This window comes from Dreissena polymorpha, chromosome 9, assembly GCF_020536995.1.
Source record: "Dreissena polymorpha isolate Duluth1 chromosome 9, UMN_Dpol_1.0, whole genome shotgun sequence".
NCBI lineage: Eukaryota > Metazoa > Mollusca > Bivalvia > Myida > Dreissenidae > Dreissena > Dreissena polymorpha.
The window spans coordinates 68,986,042-69,008,456 of NC_068363.1; the positions used below are offsets into that span (position 1 = coordinate 68,986,042).

The following is a 22,415-nucleotide window of genomic DNA, read 5'->3' on the forward strand; positions in this document are numbered from 1 at the left end:
ACGCAGATCTCTATATGCTTAACATTTGTCCTGAGCATTATTATGGAGGGAATTTGATATCAGTAGGCAGAATTATTAAGCATGAAGGGCTCCAGTAGTCTGGCACACAAGATCTAAACCCCCAAGTTCAAGATCAATGTGATTATTTAAGGTAAAAGATCCAATATATTACATTGAATCTTAACACATTGTCTGGATCATACCTTTATTGAGCATTTATGGATTTTGAAATTAATTGCCAGTGTTTTTTTACCATTTTAGAAATATGGCCGATTCCTTTTGGATTGGGGAAAATCGTGATGTTCCTACTAAAATTGGGCAATTCGTGTTTTGCTTAAAATTGTTTCAAAATTGATAATGGATCATATTTACTAACGTTCAACTCAAAGAGCTGGATGGGAGATAAAACTGAATGTTAAGATCTTATTATTATTTTTTTTTTAAACCTTTAATTTGGAATAGTTGTGTCCCATTTAAAAAAACATACTTATTTCCATTGGGAATGCGGAAAATACCAGCCCCAAATTTGAACAAACAAAACTGCTACTTGCTAAAGTGATCAACATGAGGAGACGGTGCTTCACAATCAAGAACCATGTCCCAAGGTCAGATTGTTTACGGTTAAGGAGGCAATTAATGGTTGAAGCTTAAATGTAGGTATTTTAAAATAGGTTTCCAAAGTCATCTACAGGATTTGATGGGGACTTGCATGTATAACTATAATACATTTTTATAGCAAAAATGAAGACGTAAAGGAACAAGGTCCAGATTTGATATCTTACATCCTGGTGTGGCCATAACCTATTTTTCATTGAATCCTGAGCCTGCTAGGGGGTCATTATTTCCAAAAATGCTACTGGCCTCAAAGGACTGGTGAATGCAAATCCTAGCTTGGTTTAAAAAAAATCTAAATTAGCTTTTACAAACTAAGATAAACACGCATCAAATTCAAAGTTTGCTTGTATATCAATTGATTACGTTTTTCATATGAATTTTATATCAAGGTTATCTGTCAATTTTCATCACCATCAATGAATAAATTAACAGGAACTACAAACAATCTTTATACAAAAATGTGTTTCATCCATTAACCTTATGATGGAAGAAATGCCTGTTTGCGTCCAAAAGCAGTTTCATCGCAAAGCAGTTACATCCCTTTGCATTTACAGAAAATGAGTTTTGTGCACATTAGACAAGTTATGAAAATATCTGATTCATAACTTCCATTGAGTGCGTTAAAATATTTTTAAATTGACACTCTAACATTTTTTTGTAATGAGCATCATTTTGTTTTGATATTTGTCTCTCAAACTTCATATTTAGATATGCTAATGAAATATAGCACATGAGAATTCAATAAACCAGGCTGTGAACATACTTCTCCTCAGCCCTGGTAGTTGATTATTACAACTTGCCATATAAACCTACATGCAGAGTCATTCAACAAGGCCCATAACTCTGACTTGTTATGAAGCAATTTTTATGCCTTGGTAGGGTGGCATATAGCAGTTGAACTGTCTGTCTGTCCGTCTGTCGGTCTGTCAGTATGTGCGTCTGTCCGAAAACTATAACATTGGCCATAACTTTTGCAATATTGAAGAAAGCAACTTATTATTTGGCATGCATGTGTATCTCATAGAGCTGCACATTTTGAGTGGTGAAAGGTCAAGGTCATCCTTCAAGGTCAAAGGTAAAAAAAGAAAAACAAATTCAAAGCGGCGCAATAGGGGCATTGTGTTTCTGACAAACACATCTCTTGTTTGCTCGAGTGATTCTGCTAAAAGCTGCATGTTAAAATGTATTCTACATTTATTAAATTGATACTTCAAATACCTCTTTGTGTAATTCTTGTAGGTCATTACAAGAAAAAGAACAATATCCTATCAATTCAAATAAATAGTCTAGCTCACCTTTTGGCTAGGTATTGCTGATTATCAATTTTATTTTCCAATCATGTTCTCTATTTGGCCTTTTGATATATAGTATGTAACCAGAGAGGGTTTATTAGCTCGGCTTTTTCGGAGAAAACCCGAGGTATTGTCATAGCCACCTCGTTGTGTCGTCCGCCGTCAGCCTTCCGCCGGCGTCGTGCTAATACCTTTACATTTGCTCTTAAATCAAAGTGCTTCAATCTACATCTTTGAAACTTCATATGTAGGTGCACCTTGATGAGTTCTGCACGCCACACCCATTTTCGGGTCACTAGTTCAAAGGTCAAGGTAACTGTGACCTCTAAAAAAATAATCTGACAATCTTTCATTTATTAAAAAATTAACCCGCAGCCGAGCGTTGGCACCCGTTATGCGGTGCTCTTAATGAAACACAGAATGACAGAGTTAATTATTGGCACTTGAAGTATATAGCTTTTAAAATTCTATGAGAGTTTGTATTCATTAAATATATTAGGAATTTACCACATGCCTGCTGCGCACAGTACCATGCGTTATTTTACTTTTTATGCCCCTCTTGGAAGAAGAGTGGGTATATTGTTTTTCTGGATGTTAGACAGCCGGTCTGTCAGTAGACAAGTTTGTTTCTGATCAATTACTTGTGAACAGATTGACCAATTGACTTGATACTTCCCATGTGCATTGGCCTTTGCCAGTAGATAAATTATTGAAATTAGGGTCACTAGGGCAAAGGTCAAGGTACTGTCAGTGTAAGGGTTGTTTCCGATCAATTGCTTGTGAAAGGATTGACCAATGGGCTTGATACTTCCCATTGCCATTTGCTTTTGCCAGTAGAAAACCTCTATTGAAATTGGGGTTACTAGGTCAAAGGTCAAGGTCACTGTCACACTAAGAGTGAAAATGTTTCTGATCAATAACTTGTTGACGGAGGGACCGACTGGCTTGATGCTTCCCATGTGCATTGGCATTGGAACAGTACATGACCCAAATTGAAATTGGGTCATTAGATCAAAGGTCAAGATATTTTCACAATAAGTGTGAAAGTCGTTTCTGATCAATAACTCGTCAATAAAATGACTGATTTGCTTGATAGTGCACATGTGCATTGGTCACTGGTTTAAAAGTAAAGGGCACTGTGACACTAATGTGATAAGATTTACTCTTATGGTAAGTTTTTTGGCCAAAAAACCTGTGTCAATGCTTCATGTTTGGTGTGTGTGTGGGGGGGTGGGTGGGGAATCTGTCTCTGACTGCGGAGCTCTTGTTGATTCTTGCATAATTAAACATTGATCTGTTTGTAAATGGAAAATTTAGTGAGTATCACCTAATGATTTCACATTACCCATCATATATCACTTCATTATGTATATTTATGATGATATATGATATATGTATGATCAAAATAACGCAAATATTGACACAATAGTTAACAATTTTACAAATATTTAAAGAGATGTGGCAGACCCATTATTTATCAAACGCGTTAAAAAATATCCACAATTTGAACGACAAACTATATTGAACAGCGATAAATGGTTCGATCAAGAATGCAGAGAAGCGAAACAGTTGTATAAAGATGCATTGAGTTGTTGCATTAACATCAAGTTTAAATAAAATTCGGTAGTCTGTGTACTACTAACATTTTACTGTGATTCAAATTGTATTATCTTTTGTTCTTTAAAAAGATATTTATTATGCCCCCCTTCGAAGAAGAGGGGGTATATTGCTTTGCTCATGTCGGTCTGTCGGTCGGTCTGTCGGTCCGTCCACCAGGTGGTTGTCAGATGATAACTCAATAACGCTTGGGCCTAGGATCATGAAACTTTATAGGTACATTGATCATAACTCGCAGATGACCCCTATTGATATTGAGGTCACTAGGTCAAAGGTCAAGGTCACGGTGACCCGAAATAGTAAAATGGTTTTTGGATGATAACTCAAGAATGCATACGCGGCCAACAGGGCGAACTCCGAAAATATAACTGAGGCAACTGGTCTGTAATCCTAAATCTATAATTATCAGTCCAATGAAACATCATCCTTTGAGTAAAATAAAGTGGATCCGTAAAAATATTATCAGAATATGATTTTTTGTATATTTTGTATATAAAATATTGTGTTAATGTTTAGTTTTGTTGATTAATATAAATATAAGCAGGACAGGGGAGGTTATACACTATTATATCTTTCTTATATACAGGGGAAACAAATGCAATAAGTTAAAATTTCATGTTTAATAAATAGAGGATATCACCCCCCAAATTTTTTTTTAAACATCATGTAAAAAATTACCACACCCCACATTAAACCCCCCTCTCACCCCCCACCCCCTCCACCCCCCTACCCCCCACCCCCCTACCCCCCGCCTTCCCTACCCCCCACCCCCCATTTTTTAACATCTAATACATAACCCCACCCCACATTATACCCCCCTCTCACTCCCCCCTACCCCCCCTACCCCCCCACCCCCCCAATTTTTTAAACATCTAATAAATTACCACACCCCACATTATAACCCCCTCTCACTCCCCCCTACCCCCCTCTCACTCCTCCCTACCCCCCCTACCCCCCACCCCCCAATTCTTTTTTAAACATTATTAAATTACCCCACCCCACATTATTACCCCCTCTCACCCCCCACCCCCCTACCCCCCACCCCCACCCCCCCACCCCGCCCCCATTTTTTTAAACATCTTATAAATTACCACACCCCACATTATATCCCCCTCTCACCCCCCTACCCCCCATCCCCCACCCCCTTCAATTTTTTTAAACATCTAATAAATTACCCCACCCTACATTATTACCCCCAACCCCCCCACCCCCACCCTCCAAATTTATTTTTAAAACATAAAGTACCACACCCCACATTATATCCCCATCTCACCCCTCTACCCCCCCATCCCCACCCCCCTGATTTTTTTTTAAACATCTTATAAATTACCACACCCCACATTATACCCCCCTCTCACTCCCCCTACCCCCCTACCCCGCCTACCTCCCCCACCCCCAGCCCATATTAAAAAAAATATTTAAAAATTTAAACATCTAATAAATTACCCCACCCCACATTATTACCCCCTCTCACCCCCATCCCCCCCTACCCCCCCCACCCCCCAACTCCCCCCAATTTTTTTAAACATCTTATAAATTACCACATCCCACATTATATCCCCCTCTCACCCCCCTACCCCCACCCAACTACCCCCCCCACCCCCCACCCCCCCCTCAATTTTTTTTTAAATCTTATAAATTACCCCACCCCACATTATTACCCCCTCTCAACCCCATTCCCCCCTACACCCCCAATTTTTTAAAACATCTTATAAATCACCACAACCCACATTATACCCCCCTCTCACTCCCCCCTACCCCCCCCCTACCCGCCCCTACCCCCCCTAACCCCCCACCCCCACCACCCTTCCCTCAAAAAAAATAAAAATTTAAACATCTAATAAATTACCACACACCACATTATACCTCCCTCACACTCCCCCCTACCCCCCAAACTCCCCCACCCCCCCAATTTTTTTAAAACCTCTAATAATTACCCCACCCCACATTATTACTCCCTCTCACCCCCAACCCCCCAATTTTTTTTAAACATCTTATAAATTACCACAACCCACATTAAACACCCCTCTCACCCCCCAACCCCCCACCCCCTTACCACCCACCCCCCTACCCCCCCACCCCCCAATTTTTTTTTAAACATCTTATAAATTACCACACCCCACATTATACCCCCTCTCACTCCCTCCTACCCCCCACCCCCACCCCCCCCCCAATTTTTTTTAAACATCTAACAAATAAACACCTCCCACATTATTACCCCCTCTCGACCCCCACCACCCCCTTACCCCCCTACCCCCACCCCCCCCAATTGTTTTTTAAACATCTTATATATAAATGACCACACCCCACATTATACCCCCCTCTCACTCCCCCTTGATCATGACTAGCAGATGACCCCTATTGATTTTCAGGTCACTAGGTCAAAGGTCAAGGTCAAAGTGACTCGAAATAGTACAATGGTTTCCGGATGATAACTTACATTAGGTCAAAGGTCAAGGTCACTGTGACAAAAAACGTATTCACACAATGGCTGCTACTACAACTGACAGCCCATACGGGGGGCATGCATGTTTTACAAACAGCCCTTGTTTATTTTATTGATCATGTTGTGTAACTATTGTATGCTGATGGAGTTGTTGCATTAACATTAAGTATAAATAAAATTTGGTATTCTGTGTACTACTTACATTCGACTGTGATTCAAATTGTATTATATTTTGTTCTTTACATAGATAGTGATTTATTGTATTGATACAACAACATATTAAAGCAGTTCCATATATAGCTAGATACACTGTTATCATATTTGTCTAAAATATCTATTACCAAATTATGATATTTCTGTAAGAAAAACCAACGTCTTACTATATTCATGAATTTTGTATTATCATTTTGTTTAACACTAGAAACTGTAAAGTTTATGTGTAATAAAATTCTGTTCTGTTCTGTTTTATAAAACATGACTAAACGTTATAAAACCTGTAATAAAGACTTTAACATTAAAGATGTTTAGTGTTTAAGTTAACTTAGATTATGCTTTTATGACAGGTTTTTATGCAGTCTTTATCTGTGGCAAATTGTATAAATATGGATAACTTTAGCCAATCCAAAAGATAACTCTATTTGGATAATGATAACAAAAGTCAAGTACTTTGGCTAAATCTTATCAAAAACTAAACCAAAACGTGCACCTGTTCGGATATGTATTTTTAGCTCATCTATTTTTTGAAAAAAAATTATGAGCTATTGTCATCACCTTGGCGTCAGCGTTGGCGTTTGCGTCGGCGTCCGGTTAAGTTTTGCGTTTAGGTCCACTTTTCTCAGAAAGTATCAATGCTATTGCATTCAAACTTGGTACACTTACTTACTATAATGAGGGGACTGGGCAGGCAAAGTTAGATAACTCTGGCGTGCATTTTGACAGAATTATGTGCCCTTTTTATACTTAAAAAATTGAAAATTTTGGTTAAGTTTTGCGTTTAGTTCCACTTTTCTCAGTAAGTATCAATGCTATTGCATTCAAACTTGGTACACTTACTTACTATCATGAGGGGACTGGGCAGGCAAAGTTAGATAACTCTGGCATGCATTTTGACAGAATTATGTGCCCTTTTTATACTTAGAAAATTGACAATTTTGGTTAAGTTTTGTGTTTAGGTCCATTTTATTCCTTAAGTATCAAAGCTATTGCTTTCATACTTGCAACACTTACTAACTATCATAAGGGGACTGTGCAGGCAAAGTAATGTAACTCTGACTGGCATTTTGACAGAATTATGTGCCCTTTTTATACTTAGAAAATTGAAAATTTGATTAAGTTTTGTGTTTAGGTCCACTTTATTCCTACAGTATCAAAGCTATTGCTTTCATACTTGCAAGATTTATGAACTATCATAAGGGGACCGTGCAGGCAAAGTTATGTAACTCTGACTGGCATTTGGACGGATTTATGGGCCCTTTATACTTAGAAAATTGAAAATTTGGTTAAGATTTATGTTTTGGTCCACTTTACCCCTAAAGTATCATAGATATTGCTTTTATACTTGGAACACTCACAAACTATCATAAGGGTACAGTAAAAGGACAAGTTGCATAACTCTATATGGTTAAATTTTGTGTTTCGATCCACTTTACTTCTTAAGTATCAAGGCTATTGCTTTCAAACTTCAAATACTTACATGCTATCATGAGGTTACTGTACCTGGCAACTTTAATTATACTTTGACCTTTGAATGACCTTGACTCTCAAGGTCAAATTATTAAATTTTGCTAAAATTGCCATAACTTCTTTATTTATGATTAGATTTGATTGATACTTTGATGAAACTACTCTTACCTGACATACCACAATAGACTCCACCCAAACCATCCCCCGTGCCCTCCCCCCCTCCCCCCCCCCCCTCCCCCCTCCCCCCCCCCTATTTTTTTTTTTATTATATTTTTTTTTAAAGATCATCTCACAAATGACCACCACACCCTCACACTGTACCCCCACTCCACCCCCCCACCCCACCCCCCCCCATTTTTTTTTTGATTTTTTTTTTTAAGATCATCTCACAAATTACCACCACACCCTCACACTATAACCCCCCCCCATTTTTTTTAAAACGGTTATGTTTGACATACCGTCCAACCATCGCACCCAAACCCGCCCCCCCATAGCCCCCCAACCCCCCCCCCCCCCCGATTATTTTTTTTTTTCGCTTTTTTGGAAGATAATGTAATAAATGTCCACAACCCCACACTATACACCCCTCTTCACTCCACTCCTCCCTCCTTTGTGATTGAAAATGAGAGTCCCTTCACCTTTAAAAAGAAAATAGATGAGCGGTCTGCACCCGCAAGGCGGTGCTCTTCTTGTTTTTAGTTAAGATACAATTGCTAACCAAAAAAGATATTCTAAAATTGAAGATAACCAAAACGTATTTGTTGGATAATAGTTATCCAGATTCATACAATTGGCTACATATATTTTGTTCTTCTCACAGGTAGATGAAACTCCTGTGAAGATGTACAACTTAACTACCCTGGATGATACAGAGTTGACCTCCAATCTAATGGATTCAGCTGAGGTTCACATTCTCTCAGGGACCAACCAGTTTGCTGTGATTGCTAAAATTAAGTATTTTCTTTATCGTTTTTAGCTAATCTATTTAAAAAAATATATGAGCTATTGTCATCACCCTGGCGTCGGCGTCCGGTTAAGTTTTGCGTTTAGGTCCACTTTTCTCAGAAAGTATCAATGTTATTGCATTCAAACTTGGTACACTTACTTACTATCATGAGGGGACTGGGCTGGCAAAGTTAGATAACTCTGGCGTGCATTTTGACAGAATTATGTGCCCTTTTTATACTTAGAAAATTGAAAATTTTGGTTAAGTTATGTGTTAAGGTCCATTTTATTCCTTAAGTATCAAAGCTATTGCTTTCATACTTGCAACACTTACTAACTATCATAAGGGGACTGTGCAGGCAAAGTTATGTAACTCTGACTGGCATTTGGACGGAATTATGGGCCCTTTATACCTAGAAAATTTGGTTAAGTTTTGTGTTTTGGTCCACTTTACCCCTAAAGTATCATAGATATTGCTTTCATACTTGGAACACTCGCAAACTATCATAAGGGTACAGTAAAAGGACAAGTTGCATAACTCTGGTTGTCATTTTTACGGAACTATGGCCCTTTTTTGACTTAGTAACTTTGAATATATGGTTAAATTTTGTGTTTCTGTCCACTTTACTTCTTAACTATCAAGGCTATTGCTTTCAAACTTCAAATATGCTATCATGAGGTTACTGTACCTTGCAAGTTGAATTTTACCTTGACCTTTGAATGACCTTGACTCTCAAGGTCAAATTATTAAATTTTGCTAAAATTGCCAAAACTTCTTTATTTATGATTAGATTTGATTGATACTTTGACAAAACTACTCTTACCTGACATACCACAATATACTCCACCCAAACCATCCCCCGTGCCCTCCCACCCCCCTCCCCCCCGAATCCTCCCCCCCCCTAATTTTTTTTTTTAAGATCATCTCACAAATGACCACCACACCCTCACACTTTACCCCCCCCCCACCCACCTCCCAATTTTTTTTGAAACGGTTAAAAAACACAAATATTTATTTTTATTATTTTATTTTTGAAATACCGTCCAACCATCGCACCCGAGAATCCCCTCCACCCCCACCCACCCCCTCACACCCGAATTATTTATTTTTTTTTTGAATTTTTTTCGCATTTTTGGAAGATAATGTAATAAATATCCACACCCCCACACTATACACCCCTCTTCACTCCAACCCTCCCTCCTTTGTGATTGAAATTGAGAGTCCCTTCACCTTTAAAAAGAAAATAGATGAGCAGTCTGCACCCGCAAGGCGGTGCTCTTGTTGTTTTTGTTTTTGTACTATATGCTTCAATTAGGCACATTTCTATACTAATAAATCACATTATCATGCTTGCTTTAACTTGTCCTGTAATAGTGTGCCTTGGGACCCCCGTGTCGTTTGTCTATCCAAGTCTCGGTGAGTCCTATTTTCCTGTGCATTTGATTTCCCGATTATTTATAGCAACTAGTTTTAAGCCATCGGGTACTTATATGTTAGGATTGGTCAAAACGTTTTTTTAAAATAGTATGAAATTGTTCGACTGAACTCAACATTGGAAAAGAGAGGCAAATCATGTGTTTATGTATATTAGACACCTAATTATACCACGTAACCCCGATTTTAATATACTTCAATGTCCACTTGGTTCATAATACATTTTGTTGAGCACACACACTCATTGAATAGTTGACTTACATATTTTGAACAGACTCTGTGTTGATGAGAGGTAACTATACACTAGAGGAACATCCCCATCTTCCAAGCATACCAGGATATGATCTTGACATTGGCACCAATGATGTTGATGACAGGTGACTTATGTTTAATTTATTGAGCAATTTCATTAAATTTTATAATCAAAATTCATTTTATGGAGCAAGTTTTATTTTGAAATGTAAATTGCACTGCGCATGTAGACAGATGCATGTATTAATGACAATGTGTTTTGCATAGGAAAAATACATAGTGAAAAAATAGTTTTTTACATGCAATATTTTGCATTATTTGTACCCCTTCACCAAATGAAGTTTGTGGGGTTGGTATAGTGTAATCATCCTGTGGGTTGGTAAGTTGTTGTGGGTGGATCTGTCACCTTTTTAATGTGTACTAAATCATAGTCATTTCTCAGGTTCTGCCTATCAACATGAAACTTTAAAGATTTATTAATTTTTAGATAGTTACATCATTGTACATGTGTACTTTTTGTAGTGGACTTGTCACTCAGTTTCCTGTGTAGCAAATGAAACTTGTTAGATATTTTGTTTATACTATGATGTGAAAGTTGAATATATTCTCATGTATATCGTGATATTTCTTGCCAAGATATGTGTACTTCAATGTAGGCATATTTTTGAATCATGACACTATTTTACATGCATTATTTGTGTCATAAACTATTCTATGTGTTGTCTATCATTCAACATGAAAATCTCTCTCTATTTGTCTTGTACTATTAAGCAGTGCAAGACATTATTATCCCCCGCCATAGGCGGAGGGATATTGTTTTGGCGTCGTCCGTCCTTCCGTCCGTCCTTCCGTCCGTTTTTCCGTCCTTCCGTCCGTCCGTCCGGCACTTTTGTGTCCAGAGCCATTTCTTGGAAGTGCTTTGGCGGATTTTAATGAAACTTGGTACGAGTATATATATGGAAAAGTGGATGATACACGCCTAATGGCATTGTACACCATTTGATAATAACAGAGTTATGGCTCTTTGTATCTTGGAAAAATGCTTTTTTGTGTCCGGAGCCATATCTTGGAAGTGCTTTGGCGGATTTCAGTGAAACTTGTTATGAGTATATATATGGATAAGAGGATGATGCACGTCAAATGGCATTGTACACCATTGGAAAATAAATGAGTTATGGCCCTTTGTATATTGAAAAAATGCTTTTTTGAGTGTCAAATATAACACTTTTGTGTCAAGAAGCATATTGGCCGGGGATATCAATTCAACGAATTTGCTTGTTTTGCCATGTATTGCGCAATTAAGTTTCCTTGAACTTTAAGGTAATATATTTAATAAATCAACATAAAGCTTTTTGTCTTTGTGTGTAATCAATATGAATATTAAGAAAACAACAACAGTTTTTCACCAGGCTGAGCTTTTAATCAGACCTTACTGATTTATTTGCAATATTCAATACTGTCCTTTATGGTTTTATTTTGACCTGGAAAGACATAGTGTGAAATTTAACCTGTGTGTTTAGATCTGAATATGAGCGAGCAGATATTAAATGGGAGGGCAACTGGCTTGGCTTCATCAATGAGACCCTTGAGTTTGCCATCGGTCACCTTGATGCCAGCGTCCAGGAGGTCATCTTCGACACTGACCTTCATGAGAAGGAGGCAAAAGAGTGCCCTAGTTTCCTGGCTGTGGTTGAGAAATGTACTGGTGAGATTTAAATTTTGTCAAGATCTTAATTATTTTAATTACGTTTTTTGCAGTGTGGAAAGTTTTGGCCATTTGTATTTGGCTAATAAATTGGGTGTTCATTATTAGTTTTTTACTTAGTAAGTGGCTAAAGGGATGTTGTATTTAACGTTAAAATATCTTAGATAAAGATTAACTATTTTAAAGCTTCGTTTATCACTTGGGCATGGATGGAAAGAGTTTAGAAAGATACTTGGGTGGATTATACAAATGATTTTTCCCAACCCGTGAACTTTGCAATTGATGTTGATAACATAGGGCAATCTGGTTTTGCTATGTGTACCTTAAATACTATTTCATGTTTTCATTTGTGCTTGCCTACAGGACTGTGCCGTTCCGGAGGACTTGTGTTTAAACTTCAGAAATATACCAACCTGTCAACCTCAGACATCATCTCTGATGATGCTGGCCTGAATACAAGCCTGGTTGTCAGCGGTAACATCCGTTGCCTAGCCACAAAGGTCATTGTATATGGTATCCATGGTAACACAGATGAAGGGGAAAAACTGATGTTGTATCGGGGAGACAATGGAGGTGGAGTCTCAGACGAAGAGGGAATGTTTGGAATCGTTGACCTTAGTGGTAGAGTATTTTGTTACATTTGCATTTGTTTAGTTAGTTAATATAGTGTCAAATTAATAGATTCCTTTATTTTTTTAAACAGATGGGTGTGGCATTGTTACTTTTAACAGCTTTTCTGTTCAGTGATGTGTGAAATAAATATTATGGACTGTTTATGCACATATGTTATAGTGTGCACACATACCATCAATATCTATATTGAATGTTGCAAGACCTTTTACATTTATTTATTGTATGCATATTGTTTTAAAGTATGCAATAATGGTTCTGTAACTTTAGTCTTAATTTTATAATGTTACTCACAATCACATGCTATGAGAACAAACGGCTAGCAATGCATATTAGCAAGACTAAGAGAACTATTGTTAGAGCACCAGAATATGACTATTATACATTGGTCTAACAGTATTTTAATTTAATATAAAGAAGTCAAACTCCAGCTGCTGAAGCAGTATTGCATTCTTATTATAAACAATTAGTTGGTCCTTTATTTAAGGCAAGTGACCAATTGCCAAAACAGTACCTAACAGCACAATACGAAACAAGTGTAAAAATTTTAACATCGTAGCATTGCAAATCAAATTAAACAATAATAAAAGGGAATTAAAACGCATTCAATTTAATTACCATTGAATTCCTCACTGGTAGGAAGGAGGCACAATCACGATTCAAAAACTGCATCTTTTACATTAAAACACAGTTTAATGATAGGTATGCAACACATTTGATGTATGATACAATTTATCATTCCTTTGTATTATGATTTGCATTTTAATATCATAAATACGTTACCTTCTATCTATTACATACACCTTTTCAGGGTGGGTTATCTCATCCAGAAATCCTTCAAGCGCTGGGGAAACGTCCACCCACAATATGAAAATAGATCAGGTTAAACAAAGTGCAATGTAACCTAACCGGAAATCAGACCACAACTCATCTTCTTTTTCTAGACCGCCATGCATGCCCGCCATTTTAAGCTCGACTATTATATATGTAATATATATAGTGGAGCTATCCTACTCACCCCGGCGTCGGCGTTGCCGTTTGCGTGCAAATGTTATAGTTTGCGTACTACCCAAAATATTTTCAATGTCCTTTGACATATTTCTTTCATATTTTGCATACTTGTTTGCCATCATTACCCCAACATATAAACAAGAGCAGAAAACTGTATCAAGCATTTTGACATAATTATGGCCCCTTTTATACTTAGATGTATCTATATTATTGATAAATCTATGTTAAAGTTTACGTACTACCCCAAATATTTCTTGTGTCCCTGGACAAATTGCTTTCATATTTTGCATACTTGTTAACAATCATGAACCCAGCTTATAAATAAGAGCAGACAACTGTATCAGGCATTTTGACATAATTATTGCCCCTTTAATACTTAGAATATGCATATTATTGATAAATGTATGTTAAAGTTTGCGTACTACCCCAAATATTTCCTGTGTCCCTTGACCTATTGCTTTCATATTTTGCATACTTGTTTACCAACATGACCCCAAACTATAAACAAGAGCAGACGAATGTATCAAGCATTTTGACAGAAGTATGGCCCTTTTTAGTTCATCTATTTTTTGAAAAAAAAAAGAGCTATTGTCATCATCTTGGCGTCGGCGTCGGCGTTGGCGTCGGCGTCCGGTTAAGTTTTGCGTTAAGGTCCACTTTTCTGAGAAAGTATCAATGCTATTGCATTCAAACTTGGTACATTTGCTTACTATCATGAGGGGACTGGGCAGGCAAAGTTAGATAACTCTGGCGTGCATTTTGACAGAATTATGTGCCCTTTTTATACTTAGACAATTGAAAATTTTGGTTAAGTGTTGTGTTTAGGTCCATTTTATTCTTTAAGTATCAAAGCTATTGCTTTCATACTTACAACACTTACGAACTATCATAAGGGGACTGGGCAGGCAAAGTTATGTAACTCTGACCTGCATTTCGACAGAAGTATGTGCCCTTTTTATACTTAGAAAATTGAAAATTTGGTGAAGTTTTGTGTTTAGGTCCACTTAATTCCTAAAGTATCAAAGCTATTGCTTTCATACTTGCAACACTTATTAACTATCATAAGGGGACTGTGCAGGCAAAGTTATGTAACTCTGACTGGCATTTGGACGGAATTATGGGCCCTTTATACTTAGAAAATTGAAAATTTGGTTAAGTTTTGTGTTTTGGTCCACTTTACCCCTAAAGAATCATAGATATTGCTTTCATACTTGGAACACTCGCAATCTATCATAAGGGTACAGTAAAAGGACAAGTTGCATAACTCTGGTTTTCATTTGTACGGAATTATGGCCCTTTTTTGACTTAGTAACTTTGAATATATGGTTAAATTTTGTGTTTCGATCCACTTTACTTCTAAAGTATCAAGGCTATTGCTTTCAAACTTTAAATACTTTTATGCTATCATGAGGTTACTGTACCTGGCAAGTTGAATTTTACCTTGACCTTTGAATGACATTGACTCTCAAGGTCAAATTATTATATTTTTCTTAAATTGCCATAACTTCTGTATTTATGATTAAATTTGATTGATACTTTGACAAACTACTCTTACCTGACATACCACAATAGACTCCACCCAAACCATCCCCCTTGCCCTCCCCCCCCCCGAATCCTCCCCCCCTAAATTTTCTTATTTTTTTTAAGATCATCTCACAAATGACCACCACACCCTCACACTTTACCCCCCCCCACCCCACCCCCCCCCCAATTTTTTTTGAAACGGTTAAAAAACACAAATATTTATTTTTATTATTTTATTTTTGAAATACCGTCCAAACATCGCACCCAAGAATCCCCCCCACCCCCCACCCCGATTTTTTTTTGCATTTTTTCCGCATTTTTGGAAGATAATGTAATACATGTCCACACCCCCACACTATACACCCCTCTTCACTCCACCCCTCCCTCCTTTGTGATTGAAATTGAGAGTCCCTTCACCTTTAAAAAGAAAATAGATGAGCGGTCTGCACCCGCAAGGCGGTGCTCATGTTATATTTAGAATATGCATATGATTGATAAATCTATATTAAAGTTTGACAAAACAACACATTTTGAAAGATCATCTATTAAATGATCACACACCCACATTATACCCCCTCTCCATGATGGCTTACGTTATACTGTCAAGCACTCGAATAGTCGGGCGCGCTGTCCTCTGACAGCTCTTGTTCGTCTCGGGAGTGAAAATTGGATTTTCTGTCGTTTCTGCGTGGTTGTTCGGGTTATTTAGGGATAAATTGCTTTATTTATTTCATGTAAAAATTGTTGAAACTTTAATTGTTTTTATTTTTGCTGTTTTTTTGTATTTGCTCATGTACATGAGCACTTGCATCTTGATCTTTGCAATTGAGAAAATATGTACAGTGTAAGTATTTTGTTTTAACTGTGTTTTTCGTCAAATCTGTTATATAAACCCTGCTTATTCTCTTGTAGGTTCTTTTCTTTTTGTCCTGTTTCAGAAAATTAGAAATTAATTTACAGACGAGAGGTTCATGTGGACATGTTAAGGGAAGGTTGGATCCCACAAAACTTGCCTGGCATGTACACGTTGTACATTTGAAAACAAACGTTCTGTTTGCGGATCATGGGATAATGACACTTGGCAAAGAACGAGAACTTTCCTGAGCCGTAAACGTAATGACGAACCTTCGGCAGAGGATAAATACCCGGTGACTTTGAAGACCATTGATGACAATTTGCAGCATCAGTCACCGGTTACCGGGCAAGATGGCGACCGTACTGCGCTTATTAAGTTTAACAGTCTGTCAACAACAGACCACATGGCGATTCCCGTACGCCGGTCTTTGCCCGAGGGCATTGGTCAAGGACATCGACCAATGTCTGACCATATGGCAGCCTCCATACTTCGGTCATTATCCGGTGACAACACTGGTCATGTTTTGACCGGTACCTCACCGGGGACCGGCTCAGTGACCCGGGACCGGTCCGGTAAACGGTCAATGGTACCGGTCACCGGTCCGGTCACCCAGCACCGGTCACTGGTCATTGACCGGTCACGGGTCACTGGTCAACGATCAGATATAGACGTCGTTCTTCTTCATCGGACTATTCTTCTTCCTCTTCCTCTTCTAGATCGTCGAATGCTTCTTCGTCAGCAACGAGTACCGACTATAGGAGTAGACGTCAGACACGCTCCCCTTAATTGAGCAGTCCTCATTCCCGCCGTCGATATACTCGTTACCGAACATCTCGATGCTAACGAAGACGCTACTCTAGAAGACGTCATTCCCGTCGCAGCCGATCTAGCTCTCGGCATCGCAGCGATAAAGGACGTCGACAAGTTTACGTAGGCATAGTCGTTCCGACTATCCTTATCGTCCGCAATACTATCCCCTCTCGGATTGTAATGTCTCCATACCGAATGTACCAGTTCCAGTTTTCAGTTTGACATCAACACATGTTGCAGTGACTGGTCACAATTCTTAGGCTTTGCGTGTTGGTGTTCATCTCACCACAACGGCTACTTTGTTTAAACCTGGGGTATCTTCAATGTTACCTAGTCGTGCTGCTGCTACTCCGTCGATTTCTGACACATTATGGGTTCAAGATTCTTTTGGTCGATTTGTACCTGTAAATACTGATGATATACCGTCTACTTCCGGTTTAAATTATCAGTGTGTGGACTTTGTAGATGGTCATTATCTTTACCAGAAAATCATAATCTGGTGCAAGATAATCGGCCCGTAATTCCCACTTCCGTTCTTGCTGATTATATGTACACCACTGGTGTTGTAGAGAGTGAGGCGGAATCAGATGTAGAGTCTAACAAGGGGGCTGTTCAATATTAATCAGATCTACGAACTTTTATTTCAGACTCTTGGTGAAGAGTATTGTCCACGAGCTGTCTACAAATTCGACGATCTCTGTCATCTGCTGAGCTGTCTACAAATTCGACGATCTCTGTCACAAAACAATTAGTTCGTTTATTTGACACCCGAGCAGGTTTAGTAAGGCGAAGTCTCGTCTTGACCCACACCTTCCTATTGGTTCTACTGTTTTGTCTGTTTTGCAATCATTGAAATCGGCTAATAAAGCTATTTCAAAACGAATAGAACTTTGGAAAGTTCCTAAGGATCTGTTTGATCATAAACATCATGAAGGGTGTAAAAGCTACAAGCCTCCCGTAACAGATCCAACTTCCGGCTTGGATTTTACTAAACTACCGGCTCAGGACCCTGACATCAACAAGCTTTTATTTGCTATGCCCAGTGCTTCAAATTCTGTTCCTATTCCTTACTCCATGATGGAACATTGGACATGGAGAGAGCGCAGACCATTAAATTCTTACTAATCAGATAGACTTCATGTAAGCGACAATTTCGCAGTTGGTTTGTGATTGGTCGGACTCTTTTCAAGAAGTTCGTGATATGTTAATTCATCTTTCACGAACGACATTTTCCCTTTCACATAATTCTGCTTCTTCAATGTCTGAGATGCTAAGGATTCGTAGAGATCTTATCCTTTCATCTTTACCTAAAGATTTTCTATTAGAACCAGAAATGAATTATCTAAGAACGGCTCCTCTCTCATCATCATTACTCTTCGGTGGAAGGATACAAGACGCAATCACAGCGAAAAGGGATGATCAACTACATGCTTCTTTAGCAAAATAACAACTCTGGACAACGCCAATGGGTCTTTAAGCGACAAGCTTCTAGGTCAGCGGCAGTTCCAGCAGCTCTGAAGGATAAGAGGAACAATCTTTTTTCTAAAAGGCCTGCGTTGAATCTAAGATCGGCTCCTAATAGACCGTCTTCATTCAACAGACCTTCCTTTTCTCAGAGGTCTTCTGTTAGAATTCTGGGAAAAAAGAGCAAACCTCAGCCGGATAAGAGGAATTCCAAACCTATTGTTTGCAGGGGCGGACCTCCTCCTTAAGCCCTAGGTGCCGACCCTTTTTACAGCCATCTCTTCCGATGCCGCAAATACCAGTCGGGCCCAGACTTCTACATTTTTCGAATCGATGGCTTCAAATAACTTCGGACGCTTTGTTTCATACTCTGGTTACAAAAGGCCTGACTTTTTAATTCGAAAACAGACCTCAACTTACTCGCGTCCCTATAGAGCTGGTATCTCCGCATCAACATATTCCAGAGTCAATTCTCGGTCTCTTCGAAAAACAGGCGGTAGAAAGGGTTCTAGACACTTGTTATCCAGGATTTTACAGTCGTCTTTTTCTTGTTCAAAAGAAAGATGGTTCCTGGAGACCACTAATAAACTTAAAAAGTCTTCAACACGTATCTACTCAAACCAACTGTCAAGATGGAGACCCCTTCTTTCATACGGAATTCCATCAAACCCCTGCACTGGGGGTGTATTTGGATCTGGAAGATGCGTAATTTCAATTTGGTAGACATCCAAACTACCGGAAGTATCTGCGCTTCGCCTTCCGAAGCCAGGTCTACCAGTTTCGGAAGATGCGATTTGGATTTGCAACAGCTCCTCTAGTCTTTACCAAGCTTATGGCTGCGGTCGTAGCAGACCTCCGACTTCATGGTATTCTTCTACTTCAGTATTTCGACGACTGGCTTTTTCACCAGCTCGATCGTTAATTGCTTTTGCACCACCAAAAATTCTCTAAGAAGGAACTCTATCCTAAGTACTCCTAAATGCGGACAAATAAGACCTCATTCCTTCTCATGCTTTCAATTTCGTGGGAATTAATTTCTTGACCCACATCAATCGGGTCAGATTGTCACGTCAACATATATCAGACCTTCTGGTAAAGGTCAAATGCGTTTTGTCCCAATCTCATATAACAGCTCAAGAATTCCTCTCTCTCAACGGTATTCTGAGCTCAGTCGGAGACTTTGTGCAGTTGGGACGTCTGTTCCTACGTCCCCTTCAGCATGACCTCTCAGCTTGTTGGAAATGGTCTCTGGACAATCTGTTATCACATATTTCTATTCTTCCGGACTCAGTACCTCATCTTCAGTGGTGGCTAGACTAGACGAGGAGACTCTCTTGGCAGGAGTACCCCTTCTTCCTCAGCAACCATCCTTATTTCTAATGACGGACACGAGCAAGGAAGGGTGGGGTGCTCATCTGGAACCACTCCGTCTGATAATTTCAGGGTTGTGGTCTCATCAAGAGTCACATCTGCATATCAAAACTCTAGAATTGCGAGCAGTCTTTCTAGCTGTATCTCATTTCCAGTCACATCTTCGAGACTCTTGTGTGATGGTGTCAACAGACAACACATCAGTTGTGACTTACATCCAGGCACAGGGGTAACACATTCTCACTCTCCACTGTATCTGGCAACCAAGAAATTACTTGTCCTTTGCAAGACGCTCAACATTTATCTTATAGCCAAATATATTCCAGGTCGCCTCAACGCCCTGGCGGATGGTTTGTCTCGCAAACACCAGTTACTTCCATCGGAGTGGACACTTCATCAGGAAGTGGCAAATCAAATCTTTCTAATGTTTGGTTATCCACTGGTCGACCTATTTGCGACCAGACACAATCACAGACTTCCTCACTATGTGAGTCCAGTTTAAGATCAAGCAGCGTGGGCAGGAGACGCGCTTTCGTTCGATTGGGACCAACTGGACGCTTACGCCTATCCCCCTCCCATTCTGATTCCCCAAATATTGGCAAAAATCAGGATGAGTTCGTGTCGCATACTCCTGATTGCCCCTTGGTGGCCCAGGAGATCTTGGTTGAATGATCTTCTCAGTCTCCTATACGATTATCTCAGGAAACTTCCTCACAGATAAGATCTTGTGTCTCAAAGAGGCAGACTACATGCGGTTCCAGCAATGTTCCACTAACACGTCTGGCCATTATTAGGCAATCTCTGCAGAAGAAACGCTTTTCTGTCAGGGCTTCAACCCTCGTTGCTTCTGCAAGGAGAAAGTCCACCAGAGCAGTCTATGATGCTCGCTGGAAACTCTTCTCTAATTGGTGTATTCAGGGGAAAATTGATCCCCTTAATCCCTCTGCTAGTCGCATAGCGGATTATCCCATCTATCTTTTTGATGATTAGAAACTTTCTCTTAGCTCCATCAAAGGATATAGAACTATGATGCCACATACATTGGCTTTTAGTAAGTCATTATAAGTCTGTGCTGATCCAGCTATTTTGGAACTGAGTCGAGCTATGGAACTCAAACGTCCTGTTTCTTGGACTCTTGCTCCTAAATGGGATTTGGCTTGTGTTCTTTGTTCTCTTATTAAGGCTGCATATGAGCCTCTTGATCTTCGTTACAGTTACTAACTTGGAAAACCGTTTTCCTTATTACTTCGGCTTCAGCCCCTTGGGGGAAGTGAAATTCATGCTCTTTCAATCGAGGATGCTCATATTCGTTTTGATACCTCCAATAGATCTGTTTCGTTGTTATATCAGCCAGGATTCCTTGCTAAAAATCAACTCCCCTCTATGGCTTTCAGAGGTCCAGATAAGATGCGTATTTGCGAAAAATACGCATGAATCAAAATAAAATACGCATGACTTAAAAGGAGTAAAAAAACTTCTGGTCAAATTCGGATTACGCATCGTGTACAATATCAATGCGTATTAGCCTTGTATACATGCATATAAATTAATGTAAACATGACTCATTCCCGTCATTGTGTTCACACCGGTAAAACGTAGTGAAATCACATCTCTTGCACGACGGTTACATTTCATTCACCTCTGTGTTGGGCTCAGAACGGACTACTGTTATGAAAGCGTCTCATTTATGTCATGATCATTCCAAGCGTTCATCATTGAGGTTACAGAATACTAAACAATCTCTTGCACGACGGTTACATTGCATTCACTGCATTAAAGAAAACCATCTCATACCGTGATATCTTATATCAGTCTTAATTTATTATTATAAAATTGAAACCAACATACATACACACGTCGAAGCAATTCATAACGACTCAAAAAAATATGTTCAATTGTTTACATTTGTGAAGTGCGTGGAATGATTCCATCTGCGTAAATGGGCAATAAATGAGTTCCAAAGTGTTGCATTAAAACTCGCAAGTTTTTGCACGATTTATCGTACATTTAAAAGTCATATTTCTTAATTTAATGCATGCGATCTTAAATATCCAATCAAATATACGTTGAATGCGTTTGTTCGGTTTTATCTATTTTATAGACAAAATGGAGGGCTGAGCCTTTCGCAGAGTTGTATGTGAGAGCAAGGAACGACAACTCTGCGTGGAGATTGGAAATCACCATGTATGTATAGAATATGGTTCCCGATCTAATTTACTCCTCAGTCAGAACGGTATCATTTCATTTTGGCCTTCGAAAAAGGCTGATGTTGACAAAACGGGCTCCCCGTTGCATTGTTGAGAATCGATATACGCTTATTGTGAAAACATTTGACATCACATTCGATAAAACCGAACTGCACAACTTCAAGCATATATTTTTTGCTATCAGTTTATCTCTTGTGTGGCACTCTGGATAAACCTTTTTCCTTCAAGCACTTTGTAAATGGTAGCCGAGCCAAACTACACATAAAATAAACAAGTTGTACGGATACCACCCGCTTACCATTCAAACTAAGCACATGTTTAACCTGTTATATATATTGAAATCCAGTTGGCAATCAAAGAATACACTTTAATCATGATGTAATGCGAAAACTTGCTTCTTGCTTATTTTTCATATGACCTTCACTATCTGTGCTGTCCCCTGACCGACAGTCTCTGTCCGAAAGCGCTTTTATAATTGTGACTTATGCCGCAGCGTCTGCATGTGTTTGTGTTTTATTTTCATGTAAATAAACCAAAAAGTAATGGTGAGCC

General features: G+C 39.0%; 1 protein-coding gene across 3 annotated transcripts in view; it reads left to right on the plus strand.

The window, feature by feature from the left end:
* The window catches only part of LOC127844262 (fatty acid synthase-like), a 108,490-nt gene that overhangs the window by 48,291 nt on the left and 37,784 nt on the right, over positions 1 to 22,415 (plus strand). For all 3 annotated transcript variants that reach the window (XM_052374326.1, XM_052374329.1, XM_052374328.1), the window contains exons 19-22: positions 8,474 to 8,603; positions 10,308 to 10,410; positions 11,806 to 11,990; positions 12,354 to 12,611. In XM_052374326.1, the coding sequence (XP_052230286.1) occupies positions 8,474 to 8,603; positions 10,308 to 10,410; positions 11,806 to 11,990; positions 12,354 to 12,611 (676 nt within the window). The remainder of the gene's footprint in view (positions 1 to 8,473; positions 8,604 to 10,307; positions 10,411 to 11,805; positions 11,991 to 12,353; positions 12,612 to 22,415) is intronic.